Source organism: Castor canadensis, chromosome 17 (assembly GCF_047511655.1).
Source record: "Castor canadensis chromosome 17, mCasCan1.hap1v2, whole genome shotgun sequence".
In the NCBI taxonomy this organism is placed as follows: domain Eukaryota; kingdom Metazoa; phylum Chordata; class Mammalia; order Rodentia; family Castoridae; genus Castor; species Castor canadensis.
In genome coordinates, this window is record NC_133402.1 from 40169599 (window position 1) to 40192025 (window position 22427).

General features: G+C 46.4%; 1 protein-coding gene and 1 pseudogene across 1 annotated transcript; both read left to right on the forward strand.

Annotated features, from left to right (window-relative positions):
* The first annotated feature begins 904 nt into the window (after window positions 1-904).
* Slc22a14 (solute carrier family 22 member 14) lies at window positions 905-15188 on the forward strand. The gene is given in 11 exon segments (XM_074059174.1): window positions 905-1417; window positions 2049-2152; window positions 2364-2518; window positions 3457-3625; window positions 9200-9320; window positions 9573-9670; window positions 9880-10097; window positions 11551-11571; window positions 11574-11703; window positions 12224-12424; window positions 14350-15188. Coding segments are annotated over 11 exon segments (2031 nt in total). The 3' UTR covers window positions 14651-15188.
* Window positions 15189-15578: 390 nt separating this feature from the next.
* Window positions 15579-15704, forward strand: LOC141418688 (small nucleolar RNA SNORA66; annotated as a pseudogene).
* The last annotated feature ends 6723 nt before the right edge of the window (window positions 15705-22427 follow it).

Sequence of the window (22427 nt, forward strand, 5' to 3'; positions counted from 1 at the left end):
CGCTTTCTTCATTCTGAAGGTGTCTGCTATTCCCTGATTCTTGTATTCTTGTTGTAAGTTCATTTTAGTAATTGCAGCTTTTATTTCTTTGAAAAGTTTTCATGCTAGTTATTCTCTGTTCTTTATCTGACAGTTCCATCAGTTGTGGTCTGTCTGTCCTCTCTGAGTTCTATTGACTCAGAGTTTTTTGCTTCTCAGGCCATGATTGCTTTGCTTGATTTTGACTTCTGAGAGTCTTGCAGCCTCCACTAGAAGAAGATTTCCACAGAGAAGTCTTGCTTCTGCTTCTGCTGGTGGCCCAGACATGCCCTGGCCCAGGACCTCTTCAGCCCTGTGGAAGGTTTTGGCTGAAAACAGAATGTTAAATTTAGTTTCTTATCCTTAGTAATGCTTACCTCCCTCCTTGCCCTTACCTTCCTCTACACTAGAGCTCTGTGCAAGTATCTGTCACCCACAGTTCTGGTGGCCCGTATTGCAGCTTTGGCCTCCCAACTCTGTGGCCAAGGTTCACCTTAACCCCAGCTCTCAGCCACTCCTGGTGCAGATGTTTGTTTTGAAGGAAGGATCACTAAAGATGTCTACCTTTTGCAATTCCAGTGGTGACAGTGTATGTCTAAATAATTTCAGTGTGGGGAAGTTGCAAGAGAATTCCTCAAAGTCTGGTCACTCATGACAACAGAAGAACATTTTTTAAAACATTAAAAATCTTCATTATATTAAAAAATCAGGGATGGTTGAGCCAAGGAGGGGCAAGTTATGTGAACTAAGAAACATGAGAAGGAAATGAGGAAATCATGGACTCCACAGTGCTTCAAGGTAGAAGTTATTCCTGGTCAAGTGGCTATGGTATCCGATGTCTGGAAAGTGGTGTCAAGACACTCAGCTGCATCCTTTCTTTGAACAGATGGAAGGAGAGAAGAATTCCAAGGCAGAGCTCAGATCCCCTGTTTCCAAGAACTCAAACTGGCATGAGACCTCAGTGACTTCCCCGTCCTGGTCCTTGGAGATGTTGTTACGCAGATTGAGGGCTGTAGAAGACAAGCAGGATGACAAGTTTGCCAAAGTCCTGCATGCAGTGGGGGATTTTGGGACATTCCAGCAGAGGCTGGTGGCCCTCACCTTCATCCCCAACATCCTGGCAGCCTTCTTCATGTTTGTCGATCACTTCACGTTGGTAGAACAGATGCCCTATTGCAACACCAGCTGGATCCTGGCAGTGGGCCCCAACCTCTCAGAGGCTGAGCAGCTGAATCTGACCCTGCCCCGAGCACCCAATGGCAGTTTCCTCACTTGCCTCATGTACTTGCCTGTGAACTGGGATCTGGATTCTATCATCCAATTTGGCCTCAACTATACAGACACATGCCAACATGGGTGGATCTATCCTAACTCCAAGATGAGATCACTGATCAATGAGGTGTGTTTTGTCCTGGGTTGTCTCTAGCTAAGCCCTGCAAACACAGACATAGCCAGGAGGCAGCAATTGGCCTGAGGTCACCCTGCAGAAGCAGGCCAGGAAACAAAATTAGGATTCCTGCCGCCCACCCCTGGCCCTGCCTGTCTTAGCCTGGACGTTCAAGTGTACTTGGGGAAGACACGGGGAATGGATGGCAGATTTGTTATCTCTCCAGAGAATTGCTTCTGAGGTTGTGGCTCTTCCCCCTAAACTCACAGAAGCTTGGGATGAGAAAAGACCTTCCAACAGATGTTTCTCACAGGGTTTCACAATCTGTGAGACCTGGGCCCTTTCCAGTTCAGACCTGTACAGATGTGCCCAGATTGAGCCCAGAGCCTACTTTCATGCCTGTGCTCAGTTACCTCCCCACTCATCTCCCTTCTTGGCCTGTGCCCCTGGTCCCTCTCTCCAGGCCTATACCTCCAGGGTCTTCTGGGTGCAGGACAGAAGTAAGGCACCCTGCACACAGTGACCTGCACATTTCCCAGATGCTTTCTGCCTAAGGGTCCCACTCAGACCAGGCTCATTCTCTAGACCCAAAAGGCTGGCTCTGGGTGAAGGTCTGTGGCCAATCCTTTTGTCTAACCCCCAGTTTGATCTAGTGTGTGGCAAGGAACCAAACAAGGAAATTGTGCAGGCCATATTCATGGCGGGCCTCCTGACAGGGTCTCTCATCTTCGGGTTCATATGTGACAAGTGAGTTTCCTGGAGTTCCCACTGGTCCCTGGGGCACCCTGCCTCCTTCTTGAGGGTATTCTGTGTTGAAGAAGCTCAAGCTGGGGGTGGCAAAGGTAGGGATGCTCCAGGGCCCTGGGGCTGCTCAGGGCATGGGTTGGGGCTCAGGGCATTGGGTTGGGGCTGGCCAGGAGGTCTGACACTTGGTGCAGTCTCCCCTCAACACACATAGGCTGGGCCGCTATCCTACTATCCTACTGTCGCTGCTTGGCCTGGCCATCTTCGGCTTTGGAACAGCCTTCGTGAACAGCTTTCACCAGTACCTGTTCTTCCGCTTTGTTGTCTCCCAGGCGGTGGTAGGCTACATCATTGGCAGCTTGTCTTTAGGTGAGACTGGGTCTCAAGGGCAGGTGGGATGGGAGGAGGGACACAGAGCAGGAAGTCGGGGTGGCGGCTGCTGGGCAGGGTTGCCCCAGGCAAAATGAGATGGCACAAACATATTGGAAGCCAGCAGGACACAGGGCCCAACCAGAGAAGGTACGAGGGGAATGGGTCCCTCTCTTAGCTGCCTGGAGATGCCAGAGAATCAGTTATCAGAGTGCCCTTCCACACCTCACCCTCCATGCAGTACCCCGCACCTCATAATGCCCCCACATGCTCTTTGTGTGCCCCTACATGGCTTATATTTTCTGAGTTGTTAAGGGTCAAGGGAGCTACTATATGCATTGGCTCATTTCTCCCTGATGACACTCTATTCAGAAGGCACTCTTCTATTATTCCTTTAGCAGAGGAGGATATTTGAGCCTCAGAGACGTTAACCAACTTGTGCTGGGTCATACAGCAGGAAGAAGCTAAAGCCCCCAGTGCATATACACTGAATCTTATACCTGAAGTCCCTGGTGTGCTCAGGAGGCAGAAGGCCAATTCTCATTGGGAGACTGCCAGAGCCTAGCCTGAGGGAACTGGTCCTCCACAGAGCATTAGGCCTAGGATCCAAACACAAATGCACTCAAAGACAAGGACAGTGATTCCTTGGCGTGTCAGCCCACATGTGGGTATGGTGCCTAGAACAGGCCTTCTCTGCGAGAAAAGGTCAGGTGAGAGGGCAAGATGGAATGGATGGCTAGATATGTGATTGGGAGGCCAGGCAAGGACAGGGGTGCACCTTGGGAGCACAGAGGTACTTTGTCTGGTTCTGAGAGATATCTCAGACCTAGTACAGATCAGGAGGGCATGTCACGGCAGGGCATGTCAGAAGGATGGGTGCAAGGGCAGCCTAGAGATCTTGCACTGACCTTGGTTTTGTCCTTTTGGCCTTTGCACAGCCACTGAGTGGCTAGTGGCTGAGCACCGGGCCCATGCCATCATCCTGGAGCACTGCTTTATCGCCGTGGGGGTCATGTTCCTGCTGGCACTCTCCTACAGCCTTCCCCACTGGCGGCTGCTGTTTCTGGTGGGCGGGGCACCTGTGTTCCCCCTCATCTCTTATATCTGGTGAGCACGCAAATGCAGGGTGTGCACAGACGGGTCTGATGGGTGGAAATGGATTGCTATGGAAATGGGTGGGGTTACCTGGGAGAAGGTACAAGTGGATAAGATGAGAAGGAGCCAAGAGCAGAGCATCCAGAACCCCAGAGTTCACCCCTTCAAAGAGGTGTCAAAGACTGGGAAGAAGAGTGTTGAAAGGCAAGAGTTCGGCAATGGAGTGTCAGGGTTGACAAGAAGAATTGAGGCTGAGGAAGGCTGAGCTGGTTTTGATGACCTTCTTGATGTGGCTTTAGGGGAGAGGCAGGGCTTGAAGTATGAGTAGGAGCTGCAGAAATGGAGTCATCTAGGAAATAACTCTTCTGAGGAAAGGAGACAGTGGTGGCTAGTATGGGCAGCTGAGGCAGAACCAGGCAAGGTGTCTGATGTTTTGATTGTAGGGAGGCACAGACAGGAACCTGAGAGAGTGAAGCTATGAAGGTGCAAATGATGGAGTAAAGCTTGGAAGAGTAAGGAAAGAGGGGCAGGAATACCATGGCAGTGTTCATAGTGGGCAATGGGAAGCAGAGTGGCAGAGAGAAGTGAGAGAAAGGGAGTTGAAATAACTCACTCAAGGGCTAGGCAGCTGCCTGGCATGAGGAAATGGTCATATTTAATCTTGACATCATCACATTTAACCCTTACAACCCTAACAGATGGATGTGAGGGGGAGAACTGAGGTCTCAGAGAGTAGAAATAACTTGTCTAAGGCCACATGGGTAAAAAGTGGGGGACCTGGGATTTTAACTCAGTCTGTCTGGCTCCAAAAGCTTCTGAGTTTTAACACCTGCACTGTACACAGGATAGACCATAAGAGGTGGGGTTAGAGCACATAGGTGGCTTGGGGACTTTACCAGTTCTGCAGAAGTTACAGACCAACTTTGACAATCCTTGAGATGCCTAGTGAATTGGGACCCTCATGTAAGGTGACATGTCTTAGTCATGTAACTGAAAGAAGTTCGTGCATGACTTCACTTTAAATCATTTTTTGAATGTTATTAATGTGATAGGTACATATGATTGAAAACCAAAAGGTTTCCCTGATTTCCTCTTGCCCAGCCTCTTGTTCCTTTTCCAGAGCCCTCACTCTGAACATTTTTAGCTCTTCCTTCTGACATATGATGCTGTGGGCTCTGCATTACTTGGAGTAGAACCTCATTGACTAGGTTGAGCTCACTGAGGTGCCTCTGGGCAAGTCGTATCAGCTGCTTCTTCCTTGACACTTGACAATGTTTGGGTAGGTTCCAGTCACTCTTAGTTGTAAGAATAAGTCTCATTTTGATCACTAAGACTTGCTTTCATGAGCCAGGCACTGCTAGTGGCTCACGCCTATAGTCCTATCTACTCAGGAGACAGAGATCAGGAGGATCAAGATTGAAGCCAGCCAGGGCAAATAGTTCATGAGACCTTTTCTCAAAAAACCTATCAGAAAAAAGGGCTGGTGGAGTGGCTCAAGATGTAGGTCATGAGTTTGAACCAGTACTACAAAAAAAAAAAAAAAGATTTGCTTTCAGGCATTGAGAAGATCCACATCACTCCGATTTGAAACTTCAGCCTTCTATCAAATCCACAGTTTGGGGCTTGTCCTGAGCTCAGGCTAGTGGTCTAAGGGGAAGAGGTTTGCTGTGCCCATTCTTCTTCCTCCTGTCTCCTTGCTTTAACTCTCCAGGTTCTAGCAGTGGATGGAGGCATCAGAGAAAAGACCAGGCCATTTTGATCTGTATGTGTCCTCTGGAGTGCTCTCAGGGCCCATTTGTGGATCTTCTGAGCATTAGAGTTTCCTAATGACTTCTGCATTCTTTGTGACACCCCCCTAGCTCCTTACCCTAGTAGTTCACCCCACACGTTCTTTGTATAGGGGTCTCCAAGGCTGCGGAGTGGCTCAAGTGGTAGAGCACCAGCCTTGCAAGCATGAGGTCCTGAGTTCAAACCCCAGCCCCATCAACAAAACAAAACAAAACAATGAGCTTTATGCTGGTGGAGTGGCTCAAGTGGTAGAGTGCCTGCCTAGCAAGTGGAGGCCCTGAATTCAAACCCCAGTATCATAAAAAAAAAAAAAAAGCAAGTGTAGGGGTCTTCTCCCCCTAGCATATGGAGTTCTTCAAGATAGCAGGGTCCTCATCTCTGCCCTGTCAGGGCTACTCCCACCAGCTGGCAACCTTCATAGTAGTCAGATGAGGAAGGGATGCCCTTCTTTAGGGCTGGGTAGCCTTCAATCCTCAGGAGACACATTTTAGCCCTTCAGCGAGCTCGCTTAGTGTGTAGGGCACCAGGGCAAGGCTTCAGGGTTCTGAGTCAGCAAACTCCAGTAAGAGAGTGGGAGGGGACTCCCTTTTGGGAAGGCAGTCTTCATAGCTAAAGAGTTCACTCAGCTGAAGTACATGAGAGCAAAGTGGGTGGAGAGGGCATTCAAGACTCTTTCACTTTCATGAGCTGGAGGTTCCAGCCTGCATAGGGGACAGGTAGTGGCCAATGGGCTGTGTTACTATTTTTCTACAAAGTCCTGTCTTTGATGTGGTCACACCTATCCTTAGAATGTGAGGTTTTCATCCATTGTCTCAGGCTTTGAGACATCAGCTGAAATTCCAGGACAGAAAGATTGACTTAATGTTCTGACACATGGCTGTTCCAATTCACTGGTTTCCTTTTTTTCAAGAGCATTTGAGAGTGGGGGATGCTGGTGAAGTGGCTCAAGTGGTAGAGGGCCTGTCTAGCAAGCGTGAGGCCCTGAGTTCAAACCCCAGCACTACCAATAAAATAAATAAGCATTTGGATTTTTGTGAATATAAAACTGCAAAACATTCTCAAATGTTCTTGAGAACACAAATCAGAATTTTGTTTTCTCTTTTCCTCTTGTTCTCAGCATTCTCTGTGGCCTCCTAGGCCACTCTTTCTAATTATTTTGAATTCTTCTAAATCTGGGAGGTTTTCTTCAGTATCCCAGTGATCTTTGGCTGTCCTTCATTCTTAGATACTAAAAAGGTATCAGGAAACTGTGAGGAGGTGGTGCATGCCTGGCACCCTGTAAGGGAATGGTCCTTAATTTGTATAAGCATCAAAATCACACAGGGCTTGTTAAACACTGTTACTGCCAGGCAAGTAGGAGACCAAGGCAGGAAAATTGTAAGTTCCAGGCCATCCTGGGCTACATAGTTAGGCCTTGTCTAAAAAAAATTAAGAAAAGGAGTTGGAGGTATATCTCAGTAGTAGAGCACTTGCTTAGCATAAGCGAGACCCCGGATTCAGTCCCCAGGATCACACCCCGCCCCCATGCACACACATGACCGGACCTCACCCCTAGTTTCTGCATCGGCAGGGTTGAGTGACACCTGATAAGGTGCATTTTTTTGGTGGGACTGGGGTTTGAACTCAGGACTTCTTGTTTGCAAAGTAGGCACTTTGCCGCTTGAGCCACACCTCTGACCAAAGAATCTGCATCTCTAACAAGTTCCCCAGTGAGGACCACTACTGTAGGGCATCCATTCCCAAGGATCCCAAAGTCAGGTTCATTCACTGGCTCTGGCTGTTGTGCTTCCCTGTGAGCCTGGGGGCTGGCATTCTTGCTATCATCTGGAGAACTTCCTGGCAGTCCCCCAGGTCTGACCTCAGCTCCTGCCTCTGCTGTATTTACTTTCTCAGCCTTCCTTATGCTGTCAGTGCAAACTATAGAGAGAATGGAGCAGTCCCATCTGAAAGAACTAGTGTCCATGCTCCTCTGGGACTAGGACAGTCTCCCATATCTCCTAAAGAATACTGTGTGGCACGAGTTTTGCCTGCTATCTTAGTCTGTTCTGGCTGCTATAACAAAAAACCTTAGACTGGTTAATTTATGAAAAGGAAACATTGCTTACAGTTCTAGAGCTGGCAAGCCCAAGATCAAGGCCCAAGTGGATTTTGTGTCTGGCCAGGGCATGTTTCTCATAGGTGACAACTTTTGTGTTTTCACATATCAGAAGGGACCATGAGATCCCTTGAACCTCTTCTATAAGGCCACTAATCCCGTTCATGAGGGCTCTGCCCTTATAGCCTTGTTATCTCCTAAAAGCCCCATCTCTTAATACTTACTATTGCACTGAGAAAGGTTTCAAAATGTGATTGTGAGCCCAGTGCTGGTGGCTCATTCCTGTAATCCTAGCTACTTGGGAGGCTGAGATGAAGAAGATCAAGTTTCAAGGCCAACCTGGGGAAAGAGTTCACAAGACTCCATCTCCAAAATAACCAGGGCAAAATGGGCTGGAGTTATGGCTCAAGTGGTTGAGTGCCTGCTTTGCAAGCATGAAGGCCTGAGTTGCACACACACACAAAAAAAGTTGGGGCACACAACTACCCAGACCATAGCACCTGCTGACTCAGAAGTACTCCGTGCACTTTTGAGCTGTGGTGCACTTGGTATATCTCGCCCGCTATCCTCTTGACAGTTCGTCTCTCTCTGTCTCTCTGTCTCTCTCTCTCTCTCTCTCTGGTGGTCGTTCTGGGGTTTGCACTCAGCCTCGTGCTTGCTAGGCAGGCACTCTACCACTTAAGCCATGCCCCCAACTATTCCTGTTTTTAATGGGCACATGGTCAGTCTCCTCTCTTTTGAAGATGTCTCAGTTTGATGACTTTCTTTAGGAGAGTTCTACAGCCTCAGAGTGGAAAAGGATGGCTGATTGCTAGACCATGGTGGAGAGGATGGGAGCAGGGCTGAGGAGATGAAGTTGTCTCTAGTGTGCTGGATACCCAGGTTGGGGAGGGAGTGGTGGTGTGAGAAATCGGCAGGGGATGGTACCTAGCTTTGTAGACAGTGCCTTGGCAAGGGACCAGGTTATACTAGTTCGGCCTCTGTGACCTTGGCCAAACATTTATTCCCTGAGGTTGGGAATAAAATGGGATTGTCATGTTCAGACTGGGGCTTGGTGAGGAATAAACAAGATGCTTCATACAAGGGTGCCAAGCACAATTCCTGGCACTTAATAAGTGCTTTAACTGGTAATCTGTGTGGATTTTGACAGCCTGAAAGGATTGGGGAAAACTAAGAGGTAAAGTTGTTCTGAGGTCAAGGCAATTGGATGTGGTAGGGGGAAAAATAGGACAGAGTGAAAGCTTCACTCACCCCTCTGTTCACCCAGGCAGGGTGATAGACTCTGGGGTGAGACTTAGGCTCACTCTCCACACTGTGTATGTGACAGAGAGGAACGGGAAGAACCTTAATTATAAGCAGGAGGACTCTCATAGAGGATGTGGGGATAAAGGACGCACCTTGGGCATCAGAGATATCTCTGAGTTAAGAAAGAAAAGCACCCTTATTGATGACTGTGGATAAAGGTGGCCACAGGGCAGAGGCAGCAAGTAGCCAGGAGTCACTGAGAAGCAGTGGGAACTGTGTGTGGCTTAGACATGGGAAGGCCTGACTTGGAGGGGCAGAGGGCAACTTGAAGATGGTGGTGGCCTTTGAGTCTTCTAAGTCACTTCATGCAGGATGGCTACAGGGTGGACTGGGATGGGTCAACTTGGGTCTCTGGGACATCCTGGAATGATGAGATAAGAGAGAGGTGGGCCACACAGGATTCTCCCAGAGTCCCCACGGTGGCTGATGACAAAAGGGAAGGTGGAAGAAGCCAAACAGGTGCTGTGCTATGCAGCTGGTGTGAACAAGACCACCATTCCTTCAAGACTGCTGAATGAGGTAAGAGGCTTCCAGCCAGGAGTGGGGCCAGGGTTGTGGGAAGGCCTCTTTTCTCCTCCTTTCAGTAGAAACTTGACATCCCCAGTCCCTACTTGAGGAGAATGATAGCAAAATTAAGCCATTCTGGACCAAGGCCAGAGACCAGCTGGCACTGGGGGAGGAGAGGGCAAGCCAGGCCTTGCAGGTCCAGTGTGGGTGGGGAGTAAGCTGGGGGTGAGGCCCTGCCTCTGGTTGGTCCTGCTTATCCTGTAGCTGCAGCTACCTGGAAAGAAGGTGACTAAAGCCTCCGTCCTGGACTTCTATAGTAATAGGCACCTCTACAAGGCAACACTGGTGATGGGCTGTGTGTGGTGAGTATCCAGGGCTGGTAGGCAGGCCACAAACTCTGGGGAGGGCATGGGGGATGGGATGATCAGGCTGCAAGAGAAGTAAGGCCTAGGGCCAGGTCTTCCAGGTCTCTGTGTTTATTTTTCTCTTCCATTCCTACCCCGCCCCTCTTTTTCTTCACCTCTGTCCTTATTCTCTTCTCTCTCTCTCTCTCTCTCTCTCTCTGTTCCAGGTTTACCGTCAGTTACAGCTATGTTACCCTGAGCCTCAAGATGACAGAATTTGGAGGAGTGAGCATTCAATTTAGTCAGGCAGTCCCTGGCCTCATGGAGGTGCCTGCCCGGCTGTGCTGCATCTTTCTCCTTGAGCAGATTGGGAGGAAGTGGAGCCTGGCTGTGACTCTTGTCCAAGCCACCATCATGTACTTGTTTCTTCTTTTCCTCCCACAAGGTACAGCCACTCTACCCAATGGGCTGCCTCCAGACTTCCTGCTTCTTCAAACCCTTCCCAGTGCCTCCTGCCCTGGCAATCCAATTAGGCCCATAGGAGTTGTCCTCCTGTGTGCACAGCCTGCCTACCCCAGACCATCTGGGACAGGTGTTGAGTAGGGATCCCAAGACAGGCCTGAAAGAGGAGGGTGTGTTGTCCAGAGCAATCATCCTTGTGTGGGAGGACAGAACCTTCTGCCACCTGATTCCAATCCACATCAGAAACTGATCTAGTGACTAAATGACTACAGATGACAGCCAGGCCCTGGCTCCTAGCTGTAGCCCCTCTGATTGGGAACAGCTGTTTTTATCTGTGACTTCAGGAAAAATCTGCTCACTGAAAACTGGGTGTGACATTGAGCAGGACCTTCAGGAACAGTTCTTGCAGGGTGGTCTCTCCTTCCCAGGAGTTCACTGCCTGGCTCCTGAGGTTCAATGCTAGCAATATTTCCAACATTTCAAAGAGTCCTAGACAATGAATATGACTCAGGCCATAGGGTGGGGTGCACAGGGCTGTCCTGTCAATATACACCTGCTTAGAATTACCACAAAAGACCCCCGCAACAATCAGGTCTTTGGCAGAGGAGGCTGCATTCAGAGTCTGCCCCAAAGGACTCTCTTCCTTCCTTTGGGGGCTGGAATTGTGTGTGTTCCCATTCAGATACTTCCTCTCCCAGATGGTGGCAGATGTTGACTAGTTAAAACAAAAGCAGAAATATTTAAAGCAGGAATACTTAAGTATTAAATAATTAATAAACTAGGAAGAAAAATCCCCAATAGACAAAAAACATTCCATCTCAGTTTCATCCCAGAGCCAACAGAAGGTGGGAGCAGAGATGGGAGTGAGGCTGGGGCTAATAGGTGAGGAGCTGCAAAGCTCAGCAGGCAGTGAGCAGGGGCTCCAGCTTAGCTGTCCCCACTGTGAACTGGTCCCCTAGATTCCAAATCTCTTATTTCTCCCTGGGTGACCCTATCTAGCTGCCCAAAGGCACCCTGGAGTGTTTAGGACCAATCCCAGCCAGTTTAGGACCAAAATACTCCCTGGCCAGTCCACCTTGTAGCACCCAGGCTGGAGACCTGAGCAGGGAGCCTGGTGCCAGTGATGACCAACGGGGAATAGGGTGGGGTAGAGGAGGCTGCACCTGGGTGAGGACATGGAACAGAGAGAGCCCTGTAAGCAGAGATGGGAGGGCTTTGCCCAGCATGGTGGGCAGTGTCCTAAAAGGCATTTGGGTCCCAGTGGGGGCTTCCCCTAACCCCCATCCAACTCTCCCACTGCAGTTGTACTAACTTCCTGGCTGGGCTTCCACAGACTAACCCTCTTCTGACTGAAAGTCTGAATCTACTGACTAGCTGACTGGGGTCAGTTCAGAGGTCTTTGGTAAGAGACTCAGGGAAAGATGCTGGGCCCTTAGGGGAAGATGGCCCCAGACTGAGGGGCCATACTGTCTTCACCCAGAGATGAAGTCTGCGATCATCTTGGTGCTTGTGTTCGGAGAGTTTAGCTTGGCTGCCACTGTCACTGTGTTCTTCATCTACACTGCTGAACTCCTCCCCACTGTCCTCAGGTGTGGGGTCTGGTGGGTGAGGGGACTATCAGGGAACAGGAAAATGACAAGATAAATGTAGCTGCTAAGTTGAACATTCACCTGGTGACAATCTGTCACCCTGTGCTAAGCTGGATTGCATCACTAACCCTATTTCAGACAAGGAAATCAAAGACATGAAGGCATTTGTTCAAAGTCAAACATAGCAAATGGCAGAGCTAAGATTTGGAGGTGGTCTGACTCTAGTTCCTGCCTTGTACCCACTGCCTATAATGAGTTTGGGCTACCCTAAGGCTCAGCCCCTTCCCCACAGGAACCCTTGGTGATGGCAGCTACCCATCATTACTGGCTGTATCCTCTCTCTGCACAACCACACAAGGCTGTGCCATTCTTACCCATCCTGCTCCTGATGATTCTCCAAATTACACAATGAGGTGGGACAGGGTGGAGAACAAAGGGTGTGAAGTTTTAGGTAGCTTCTCCACCTTGGGCTTCCAGGACCAAGAAACCTTCCAGACAAGCTGTCAACCTCCACTTTCAGGGCTACGGGTCTGGGGCTATTGTTTGTGGCCTGGTCAGCTGGAGCCATCTCATCCCTGACAATCACCAAACAGATCCCATCCCTCCTGCCCATTTTTCTCTGCTGCATCACCTCCATGGTATCCTTGTACTTCTCCTCCATGCTGCCAGAAACACAAGATCAGCCCCTCTTGGACAGCCTGGAGCACTTCTCAAAGTCAAGGTAGGTTTGCAAACCCCCTTATCTCAAGCCCTTGGCATTGAGAGTATGTCAGGCATTGTCTACTCCTGTGACAGAAGGGCCTGTGACTTGAGGGCCAGTCTGTGTCCAAGGTGGTTTCCCCAGCAATTCTGGATGTGGCCACTCACCTGAGTCCAGCCCAGGCTCTGTCTGCTCCCACACTGCCTGGCTCTTCTGACCCAGTATGGGCCAGATCCTCCCTTCCTTGCCCCATCTGTGTATCTGGGCTAGGGTGCTGCCCTAGGGGATACCCTCCAGGAGCTCTCCAGAGATGCCCTGCCCTTCTCTCCTTCCAGGAATGGACTCTCAGAGTGTCCCCTTTCCTGACTGGACTCCTATTTCCCCATAGAGAGCCCAGGCTTGATTAATGACCTTGGCTTCTTAGCCTCTGCAACCAAGAACTCCATTTGGGAAGTGGGCTCCACCTAGCACCCCTGTGGAGAGTACTTTGCAAAATTATCCCTTCTGAAATTTGAACCAACAGGAACCCATCATCATCTCCCTGAGTGCCAGTGAGAGGCAGAAGTTTGCCTGGGGTTCTACCTTGCTCTCTTCTCTGTACCTCAGAGGTCACTGCCTCTGGCTTTCTTCTTCTCTCCACCACTCTATTCCCTTCCCTCTCTTCCTCTAACTAACACTATTGAAACTACCTATGTGAGGCATTATGCCAGGGCTGGGGCGTCAGAGTCCCCATCTTTGAGCAAGTCATGTTGGTTTGTTTGTTTAAGACAGGGTCTTGCTATGTAGCCCTTGCCTTGAACTTGAGAGCCTCCATTTTTTGCCTCCTGAGTGCTGGAATTACAGGCATGTGCTACCATGCCCAGCTTGCACAAACCATAGTTTATGGGGAGACGAAAGAGATAACTATTATGGAAATACTTATCACTAGTGGACTCTGACAGTGGGAAGTACAAGGACTATAAGAGTCTAAGGAAGAAAGAACTTGCATGTGAGGAATTGGGGAAAATGACACAGAGGAAGTGACATTTGAGTGGGGCTTTGAAGAATGTGGTGTGCCCCATTGTTAGGAAGGGAAGCATAATGCAGCAGAATAAGAGGGCAGTGGTGAAAATCACAGCTCTGGAGCCAGAAGGTCTGGATCCTATTTTTGTTTTGGCAGTACTGGGATTGAATTTGGGGCCTCACATTTGCTAGGTAAATGCTCTACCACCTGAGTCACAAACCCAGTCTCTCTCTCTCTCTCTCTTTCACTCTCTCTCTCTCTCTCTCTCTCTCTGTGTTCTTATGTGTTTTAGACAGGGTCACCCCCATTTCCTTTGCCAGGGCTGGCTTCTAACTTGTGACCCTCCTGAGTGTCTGGGATAGAAGCACCACCATGCTCACTTCTGAATTTCCATGCTGCCACCTCCTACTATGTGCACAGGGAAGTTAACTAATACATCTGAAACTCAGTTTCTTCATTTGCAGAATGGGATAATGAAAAAGTAATACAATAACCTTTATTGAGCATTTATCATGTGCCAGGTACTGTTTTATACACACCTTCTCCCACTTTGTCTTCAAAAACAAAGTGGGGCCTGTTGCTATCACCATTTTACAGATGAGGAAACTGAGGCACAGAGAAGTAAAGCCGCATAATCCAGCCTTCCTCTCCCATAGGGTTTTTGAGCAGATAACCCCCACATAAAATGGTCCGTCCAAGGTCAAGTGTATGGCAGGTGCTCAGTAAGTGCTAGTGATCAAGATGGTGAACTGTACACCAAAGTCACAGAAAAGGGAGGGGTCTAGCTGGAGCTGAGAGATGTAACAGGCCTGGTCCTGGAGGTGACAGTCCCTTCTGGACCCATGCCCAAGCTTAACTGGGGACCTACAGCAATGAGAGAACCCCATTTCTCTCACACAGCTGGGCATGGTTGAAGGGGTCTCTCAGCACTTGTTTTCCTCAGCTTCCAGCACTATGATGACCCCATGAGTAGGAGGAGCAAGGACATCACGGGGTCCATGGCTGATGATTCAATGTCTGATGATGTATCTGAGGAAGCTGCAAAGAACACCATTCTCAATGTCCAAATTCTGAAACTGCATCCAGATGTTCTCCCCAACACTGCCTTAGAGCAACTCAGGGAACTGGACCCAAGTGTTCTCTCCAATGCTGCCTTGGAGCAACTCAAATCGGACTCATGTGCTCCCTCCAACACTGCCTTGAAGAAACCCAGACACAAGGAAGGACGCAGTTTGACTCACTGAGGGCCAAGCCCGTAGACCATCTTGGGTTTGATTTGAGTGGCTAGAGATATAGGGCCATGAATTCCAGGACATAAATTCCAGGCCCAGTCCAGCATGGGGGACAGGGTCAGTCCTGTGGGGAGGCTATCCCTCACAATCCAAAAATGACTCTTTCTGGGGGCACTGATTCATTCCAATAAAGGTGCCAATTTAGTCTTGAGATGGGTAAGTCAAAGTTGTCTATGTATAGAGAATACAGAGACTCTGGCCCAGAGTGGGGAGTCAAACAGGCTCCCCAGACTCTTCAGTGTCTTTGGATAAGTCCTTAGGGACAGTGAGGAGCTCTCTGAATGGGGCAGGTGTGGAGTGGGCAATGCCTCTGAGGGCCAGAGGTGCAGCAGGGACAAGAATGTGCAATTGCACCAACCACATGCTCTAGCCCAGTCATCTGCAGCATACTAGGTTCCCAGAGTAAGGACAGATTTCAAAGCCTTACTTCATGCACCAGCCAGAGCAGAGGTGGTATATAAAGAAATAGTGAGGGCCAGGCATAGTAGCTCATAAAGGTAATCTCAGCTACTCAGGAAGATTGACATCTGAGGCCAATCTGAACAAAAATTAGTGAGACCTCCATCTTAACAAATAAGTTATACATGGTGGTACATGTCTGTCATCCCAGCTATGTGGGAGGGCATAGGTAGGAAGATCTCACACTGACCAGGGCAAAGCACAAGGCTCAGATTTCAAATTGCCAAAAAGGGTGGGGGGAGGGGGAGGGGGAGAGCTATCTGAAAAATAAGTAAAGTACAAAGGCTGGGGGCATGGTGCAAGTGGTAAAGTGCCTGCCTAACAAGTATAAGGTCTTGAGTTCAAACCTCTGTACTGCAAGAGAGAGAGAGAGAGAGAGAGAGAGAGAGAGAAAGGAAGAGGATGAGAAGGAGGAGGAGGAATGTAAACTCAATGAACATTAGGACTAGCTCTGCCTGATGTGGGACCAGGTTTGCTAAAGTAATTGTGGTGATAGGAATGTATTAGCCTCAGAAGCTACTGAGCACAATGCAAGTGAAAAAAAAAAAAGAGAACTTTGCATTAAAGATATACTGTCTCATTTGTCTCAGCCATTAGGATTATAGGTGGGTTTTTTCTTTACATTTTCTAGAATAAACACTGAAAAGTCAAACCATTTTAATTAAAAATAGATTGGCAGTATTGGACCAACAGAGATATACCACAGAAGATGTCAGGGACACAGCTGAATCCTCAGGAGATGGCGATGGAGTGGGACTTTCCAAACTCCTCAGGGTCTAGAACAGTAGCCAATGCTCTCAGGTGGGGCCAGGACCCAGAACATAGCACAACCCAAGAAGTACCAACCTGGAAGGAGGAAGTAGGCTCCTGAGCTTCTGGAGCTGATAACAGTGTTCTTGGTTCTGCCTCCTGCCATGCTGAGATCTAAGCCTAGGAGAAGGGGCTCAGCTATCTGGAACCTGCCCAATGTGTCAGCTTCTCTAACGTGGGAAAGATGTACCCTAGTTTACTGCTTCCAAACTCCTTTAAACACACACACACATACACATACACACACACACACACACACACACACAAATATACATTCCCCAAATAGAATGGTCTTTATTATAAACCTAGGTTACAGAAGAACAAATGACATATGACATACATGGGCATTTCTCAGATCTCATTGATGTTCTCAGAAAGAATAAAGACAGGTATAGAAGATGCTTACCCCAAATTGCTTTAAAATGCCCAATATCAAAGGGGATATATGCATAGCATCTAAGTGCTTTATTAAGCTCATGAAGAGAGTGGCATCCATTCTTTTCCAAGACCCCAAAGAAAGCCAACTTAGTCCTGCTTGGCCAAAGGTGGAGCAGAGAGGGAGCCCATTTTCTACTGGAGCTAGAGGCCTAGGTCTGCCTTGGAGCACATAGACCTGGGACCGCAACATTGTCTCCCTGATGGAGAGCTTGAGGAAATGTGCAGACTGCCTTGAGAAGAGAAAACATTGTACCTGCAGCTCACACATTTGTGCCAAGCAGCTCTCCTCTTCTGTCTGCATGTCATTGAAATTATAAATGCTGTCATGTTGGGGCCTTTCCTGATGTTGGTTTTAATGATTAGGGCAAAGAGAAAAGGAAGTAAGAGAGCCTTAATTTTGTCCAGGGAGATGGGCAGTCCACCACGATGGTGGAAATTTCTCATTTACCCATTCCTGGGTGCACGTAGGAACCTGGGTGTGTGAGAGTATGCCTGCTTAGACGTGTCTGTGGCTTCAAGGATAAATGTGGCCATATGCCTAGAAGCTTTGGGGACAAAATGCTCTTGTGCTGTTGCTGCTTGTCCACAAACTAGGCAACCAGCATTCAGAAAGTTGATGGGAAATATCTCTGTGGTAGCATAGGCAAGAAAGTTCCCTTATGGTATCACCCTAGTGTCCCAGTTCCAGAACTATGGGATGGAAATGCCAGGGGCCTGGATCACATCCCAAGGCATGTAACTGAGGTGGGCCCATAGGCATATGGGGAGTGCATATGAAAAGCAGTCTATACTCTTCCCAGCAAAACTATCATTCAAAATAATTCAAAATAGATGGAGCAATAAAAGTCTTCCATGATAAGCAGAAACTAAAACAATATGTGACCACAAAACCACCACTACAAAAGATTCTTCAAAGGATTCTGCACACAGAAAGTGAAACCCAACTTAACCATGAAAGGACAGGCAGCACCAAACTACAGGAAAAGAAAAAGCAAGAAGGTAGAGAGTGACCTCAACTTAGGTACACACAATCAAACCTTCAAACAACTAAGACAACTAAATGACAGGAATCACCACATACCTATCAGTACTAACACTTAATGTTAATGGACCTAATTCCCCTATCAAAAGTCACCATTTGATAAACTGATTAAAAAGGAAGATCCAAAATTTGTTCCTTACAGAAGACCCATCTCAATGACAGAAATAAGCATAGGCTTAGGATGAAAGGCTGGAAGAAGATTTACCAAGCCAATGGTCCCCGAAAACAGACAGGAGTAACAATACTTATCTCTGACAGAGTAGACTTCAAATCTACATTGATCAAATGAGATAAAGAAGGACATTCCATACTAATAAAAGGGGAAATAGATCAAAAGGAAATAACAATTATCAACCTATATGCACCCAATGTCAATGCACCCAATTTCATCAAACATACTCTGAAAGACCTAAAAGCATATATTAACTCCAACACAGTGGTTGTGGGATACTTTAACACCCCATTATCATCAATAGATAGGTCATCCAAACAAAAAATCAATAAAGAAATCCAAGATCTAAAACACACCATAGATCAAATGTACCTACTTGATGTCTACAGAACATTTCATCCAACTTCTACACAATATACATTCTTCTCAGCAACCCATGGAACTTTCTCCAAAATAGATCATATCCTACGGCACAAAGCAAGCCTCAGCAAATATAAGAAAATAGAAATTATACCATGCATTCCATTGGATCACAATGCAACAAAATTAGAACTCAACAATAAAAGTAAAGACAAAAAACATGCAAACAGCTGGAAACTGAATAACTCATTACTTAATGACCAAAGGGTCATTGATGAAATAAAAGAGGAAATTAAAAAGTCCCTGGAAGTCAAAAAAATGAAAACACACCCTACCAGAACCTATGGGACACAGCAAAGGCAGTCTGAGAGGAAAGTTTATAGCCATGACTGCATATGTTAAATAGACTGAAAGATCCCAAGTCAATGACCTAATGATACATCTCAAACTCCTAGAAAAACAAGAACAAGAAAATCCCAAAACAGAAGGAGAGAAATAATAAAAATGAGAGCTGAAACCAACAAAATAGAAACCAAAAAACCATACAAAGAATTAATGAAACAAAAAGTTGGTTCTTTGAAAAAATAAACAAGATTGACAGACCCGCTGGCAAACCTGACTAAAATGAAGAGAGAAAAAACCCAAATTAGTAGAATCAGGAATGCAAAAGGGGAGATAACAACAAACACCATGGAAGTCCAGGAAATCATCAGAGACTACTTTGAGAACCTATATTCAAATAAATTTGAAAATCTTAAAGAAATGGACAGATTTCTAGATACATATGATCATCAAAAACTGAACCAAGAGGATATTAATCACCTGAATAGATCTATAACACCAAAAGAAATTGAAGCAGCAATCAAGAGTCTCCTCAAAAAGAAAAGTCCAGGACCTGATGGATTCTCTGCTGAATTCTATCAGACCTTTAAAGAAGAACTGATACCAACCCTCCTTAAACTGTTCCACAAAATAGAAAGGGAAGGAAAACTGCCTAACACATTTTATGAAGCCAGTATTACACTTATCCCAAAACCAGGCAAAGACACCTCCAAAAAGGAGACCAATAGGCCAATCTCCTAAATGAATATAGATGCAAAAATCCTCAACAAAATAATGGCAAATTGAATTCAACAACACATCAAAAAGATTATTCATCATGACCAAGCAGGCTTCATTCCAGGAATGCAGGGGTGGTTCAACATATGAAAATCAATAAACGTAATAAACCACATTAAAAGAAGCAAAGACTAAAGCCACTTGATCATCTCAATAGATGCATAAAAAGCCTTTGATAAGATCCAACACCATTTCATGATAAAAGCTCTAAGAAAACTAGGAATAGAAGGAAAGTACCTCAACATTATAAAAGCTGTATATGACAAACCTACATTCAGCATTATATTTAATGGAGAAAAACTGAAATCATTCCCTCTAAAATCAAGAACGAGACAAGGATGCCCACTATCTCCACTCCTATTCAACATAGTACTGGAATTCCTAGCCAGAGCAATTAGGCAAGAAGAAGGAATAAAAGGAATACAAATAGGTAAAGAAACTGTCAAAATATCCCTATTTGCAGATGACATGATCCTATACCTTAAAGACCCAAAGAACTCTACTCAAAAACTCCTAGACACCATCAATAGCTATAGCAAGGTAGCAGGATATAAAATCAACATAGAAAAATTGCTAGCATTTCTATACACTAATAATGAACAAACTGAAAAAGAATGTATGAAAACAATTCCTTTTACAATAACCTCAAAAAAAATCAAATACCTAGGTGTAAACCTAACAAAGGATGTGAATGACCTCTATAAGGAAAACTATAAACTTCTGAAGAAAGAGATAGAGGAAGACTATAGAAAGTGGAGAGATCTCCCATGCTCATGGATTGGTAGAATCAACATAGTAAAAATGTCAATACTCCCAAAAGTAATCTACAGTTTAATGCAATTCCCATCAAAATTCCAATGACATTCATCAAAGAGATTGAAAACTCTACCATTAAATTTATATGGAAACACAAGAGGCCACGAATAGCCAAGGCAATACTCAGGCAAAAGAACAATGCTGGAGGTATCACAATACTCAACTTCAAACTATATTACAAAGCAATAGCAATGAAAACAGCATGGTACTGGCACAAAAACAGACATGAAGACCAGTGGAACAAAATAGAGGACCCAGATATGAAGCCACACAACTATAAGCAACTTGTCTTTGACAAAGGTGCTAAAAATATACGATGGAGAAAAGACAGTCTCTTCAACAAAAACTGCTGGGAAAACTGGTTAGCAGACTTCAAAAAACTGAAACTAGATCCATGTGTATCACCCTATACCAATATTAACTCAAAATGGATCAAGGATCTTAATATCAGACCCCATACTCTAAAGTTGATACAGGAAAGAGTAGGAAATACTCTGGAATTAGTACGTATTGGTAAGAACTTTCTCAATAGAACCCCAGCAACACAGCAACTAAGGGATAGCATACATAAGTGGGACTTCATAAAACTAAAAAGCTTCTGCTCAACAAAAGAAATGGTCTCTAAACTGAAGAGAACACCTACAGAGTGGGAGAAAATATTTGCCAGCTACACATCAGACAAAGGACTGATAACCAGAATATATAGGGAACTTAAAAAACTAATTTCTCCCAAAACTAATGAACCAATAAAGAAATGGGCAAGTGAATTAGACAGAACTTTCTCAAAAGAAGAAATTCAAATGGCCGAAAAATGCATGAAAAAATGCTCACCATCTCTAGCAATAAAGGAAATGCAAATTAAAACCACACTAAGGTTCCACCTCACCCCTGTTAGAATTGCCATCTTTAGCAACACCACCACCAACAGGTGTTGGTGAGGATGTGGGGAAAAAGGAACACTCTTACACTGCTGGTGGGAATGTAAACTAGTACAACCACTCTGGAAAAAAATGTGGAGGCTACTTAAAAGCTAAACATTGATCTACCATATGATCCAGCAATACCACTCTTGGGGATATACCCAAAAGACTGTGACACAGGTTACTCCAGAGGCACCTGCACACCCATGTTTATTGCAGCACTATTCACAATAGCCAAGTTATGGAAACAGCCAAGATGCCCCATTACTGATGAATGGATCAAGAAAATGTGGTATTTATACACAATGGAATTTTATACAGCCATGAAGAAGAACGAAATGTTATCATTTGCTGGTAAATGGATGGAATTGGAGAACATCATTCTGAGTGAGGTTAGCCTGGCCCAAAAGACCAAAAATCGTATGTTCTCCCTCATATGCAGACATTAAATCAAGGGCAAACACAACAAGGGGATTGGACTTTGATCACATGATAAAACCGAGAACACACAATGGAGATATGAGGATAGGTAAGACACCTAAAAAACTACATAGCATTTATTGCCCTCAATGCAGAGAAACTAAAGCAGATCCCTTAAAAGCAACTGAGGCCAATAGGAGAAGGGTACCAGGAACTAGAGAAAAGGTTAGATCAAGAAGAATTAACCTAGAAGGTAGCACACATGCACAGGAAATCAATGTTGGTCAACCCTCTGTATAGCTATCCTTATCTCAACTAGCAAAAACCCTTGTTCCTTCCTATTATAGCTTATACTCTCTCTTCAACAAAATTAGAGATAAGGGCAAAATAGTTTCTGCCAGGTAGCGAGGGGGTGGAGGGGAGAGGGAGGGGGTGGAGTGGGTGGTAAGGGAGGGGGTGGGGGTAGGGGGGACAAATGACTCAAACATTGTATGCACATATGAATAAAATAAAATAGGAGATGCCTTAAAGACAAGCATCCTATCTGGGGAGAGGAGAAGATCTCAAACCCTAAAAGACCTCCCCAGTTCCATTAGCTAAGCAAACAACCACCCTAAGAATCAGTGGTGCAGACTTGCACACTTATCCACAGCCAAATAACTATTTGGGTGAAGAATACAACCTTTGAACCTAGCGCCACTCTATATCTAGAGTGCCCACACAGTACACTTTGGGTAAAGTAGAAACCTCACCAGGGCAAGCTCAGAGATACACTGCACCCTTAGCCCCTGTTCTGTGTACTTGGGTGGTGAATGCAAAGTTCATGGGACATATATCCTGAACCATTTGCACTTTGAGCCTTACGAAGTTGGGTGCACCAATACCCTGAGCTTCCCTACCACCTTAATGCCCCATCCCTTGGAGCTGCTGCAGTGTGCCCAAAGCCACCATGCTTTCCCATAGCTGCTGCCTGGGACTGGAGTCATCCCATTTCCAGAGCCATAGCTGGGTTCATGGAGTTGCCCCATCACTCAGAACCACAGTCATGCCCATAGCCTTAGCCAACCACTCTGTCCAGGCTGCACAGCAGGGAATTGTAGGCAGGCTCATGCCCAGAAGGAAACCAGTAGCAAACACATTTGGGGAGCCACAGCCAGAAATCTGAGGGCCAGA